This window comes from Echinops telfairi, unplaced genomic scaffold, assembly GCF_000313985.2.
Source record: "Echinops telfairi isolate 266 unplaced genomic scaffold, ASM31398v2 ScPeMD7_7468;HRSCAF=8506_0, whole genome shotgun sequence".
In the NCBI taxonomy this organism is placed as follows: Eukaryota; Metazoa; Chordata; class Mammalia; order Afrosoricida; family Tenrecidae; genus Echinops; species Echinops telfairi.
Window position 1 is genome coordinate 18,260,073 of NW_022111369.1, and position 2,243 is coordinate 18,262,315.

Sequence of the window (2,243 nt, forward strand, 5' to 3'; positions counted from 1 at the left end):
TCCCTCTTTTAAGGCTATAGTTCCACGGGAGTATAAACAGTAGTTGACGGAACAAAAAATCCGATGGACTTGATTAAAAATGCCAATCCGACAACGTACAAGTTTGAGTCAGCTCATTAGCCTCCTCAGTTTCCTTATCCATAAAATGGAGATATTGTATCCCCCCACACCAGATTATTGGGAGTTAAATAAGATAATGTACTAACACACTTATAAGAGCACCTGACATTCAAAATGCTACTACTTATCCTATGTAATTATCAAAAATATACATTTTATAGCTGTAACATATGGAAACATATCCCAAATCAGGAATCCCAAATAAAAGATTATTATAAACATTTTTATAGCTCAAGACATATTGTTAAAGCTCCTTTCAAGAGGCTATCCCTTTTACAATACAATCATTATATAAAAGTTTATCCATAACCTTTACAATGTCATCACTATGTAAGAGTAACCACAAAAGCATGTAAGTTAATGCGTTTAAAAGAGTAATACTAATTCACCATTTTTACATTTCTTTAGCAGAGCAGGTTTATTAATTTTTCCTAATGTTTTACTAATTAATTGTGTCTCTTCTTTTGAAAGTATTCTATTCAGATAATATGCATACTTATCTGCTTATCTTAAGGTCTAATTTTTTTGACAGGTATTAAGTCTGTATCTATTAAGGGTAAGAAAAAGAATCTTCTTCTACAAATTTGGCCTCACAAAGTGCCCCCTATTTCCTGACCCTCCAGACTTTGTCCCTGAAATGCTGCCCTTTTACCTTTTCAGAATACTTGATATACAATGAGACCATGAGTTTACATTAAACCATTAGTAAAATTAATCAGTTTGTAAAATCTAAATATTTATGAAATTTTAGGTTTAAGAGCTCAGTATCACAGATAAAAATGGGATAACTGAAATGTTTTTCACTATTTGATGAAGTAAAATTTTGCTTTTAAAGTACCTTAGCCAAGTTACTTTAGACTTTTAGAATTTAAGTGTACTTTATATTTTACAACTCTAAGTAGGCTAATAATGCAAAACATTATTTCTAAACATGACATTGTTCTTACTAAGTGTACAGCATGATCTATTTCTTCAGTAGTTACACCTGGCTTAATCATCCCAGCAGCAATATCCAAAACTTCTCTAGCCAGCTGTAAAAGAAGGAAACATAATATAAGATAGATATTGGAATCTGTACCTTTTATACTATCTCAAAATTTGTCTAAGATTTGGAAAGTGGATCTGCCTTTGAATAACACAAGCCTAAATTTAAAATCATTTGTAATATCCATCTATCCCCTTCAACCATCCTTTCATTCATCTAAATGAGCTAATTAAAAAAGCGTAAATTAAAACAAGTAAGCCTGGCTGATATCTATGTAAAAAGGTACATCTTAAGTAACCTAAAGAAAAATCAATGGAAGTATACTGAGTTCTCTCACATTTCTGTTATGAGGGGGAAGAAAGTAAAAGAATAGATTAACAATGTTCCTCAAATAATAATAACAACAAATAATAAGTAAAAATATAAAGTCCTCAATATTACCAAAGAAAATTAGTGTCACATAACTTTAAAATTATTGCATGAAAACCTTAATGACCATTTCTAAATAAACATTCGAGTACATAATTATTTTTCTTTAGAAAAACAAAACTGTTTTTCAGTTTTATTACCAGCCACAACTACATATTTTATAGTTATTGCACAAGATTTTTAATCAAACCCTATACAAGCCTTAAACTTTATCTTATGATTACTAACAAAATTAAAGTGACAAAATATCATAACCCCTTTTCTTAAAATATATGGGTAAAAATATACTGTCGACAAAAGATAGATTACTTTCTATGTTAATTTTTAACAGGCTACTTAAATAGATATCAACTGTCATATGAAATTATACACTAACAATTTAATGAAATAAAATTATGGCTAGTCACCCTGTTGCAATATCATATCACATACCTTTACATACCCACAATTATTGACTTCTCTAATAGCTGGTTAACATGCCCAACTCCATGGGGAGGGAAAAAATCCTCTTACCCTACACACAAGTCGCATCCCTTCTATATCTTCAGATGAAAGTAATTTAATTTGAGAAGTGCCTTTAAGAGCCTGCTCAGATTCAGACATTCCTGAAATGGAAAAGTGGTAAGTAAAATAAAAATGAACAGAAAAGACATATTATTCTTTAGACTATTTATATGCCGAATGATAAACTAATCGTCAAGTCTCACTA

At 30.2% G+C, this 2,243-nt stretch overlaps 1 protein-coding gene across 2 annotated transcripts in view; it reads right to left on the reverse strand.

Moving 5' to 3' along the window:
• METAP1 (methionyl aminopeptidase 1) overlaps positions 1-2,162 on the reverse strand; it is a 24,504-nt gene extending 22,342 nt beyond the window's left edge. For both annotated transcript variants that reach the window (XM_004703277.2, XM_045284128.1), the window contains exons 1-2: positions 2,048-2,162; positions 1,068-1,151 (exon numbers count right to left, since the gene is read on the reverse strand). In XM_004703277.2, the coding sequence (XP_004703334.1) occupies positions 1,068-1,151; positions 2,048-2,137 (174 nt within the window). In that variant the 5' untranslated portion in view covers positions 2,138-2,162. The remainder of the gene's footprint in view (positions 1-1,067; positions 1,152-2,047) is intronic.
• Positions 2,163-2,243: the final 81 nt, after the last annotated feature.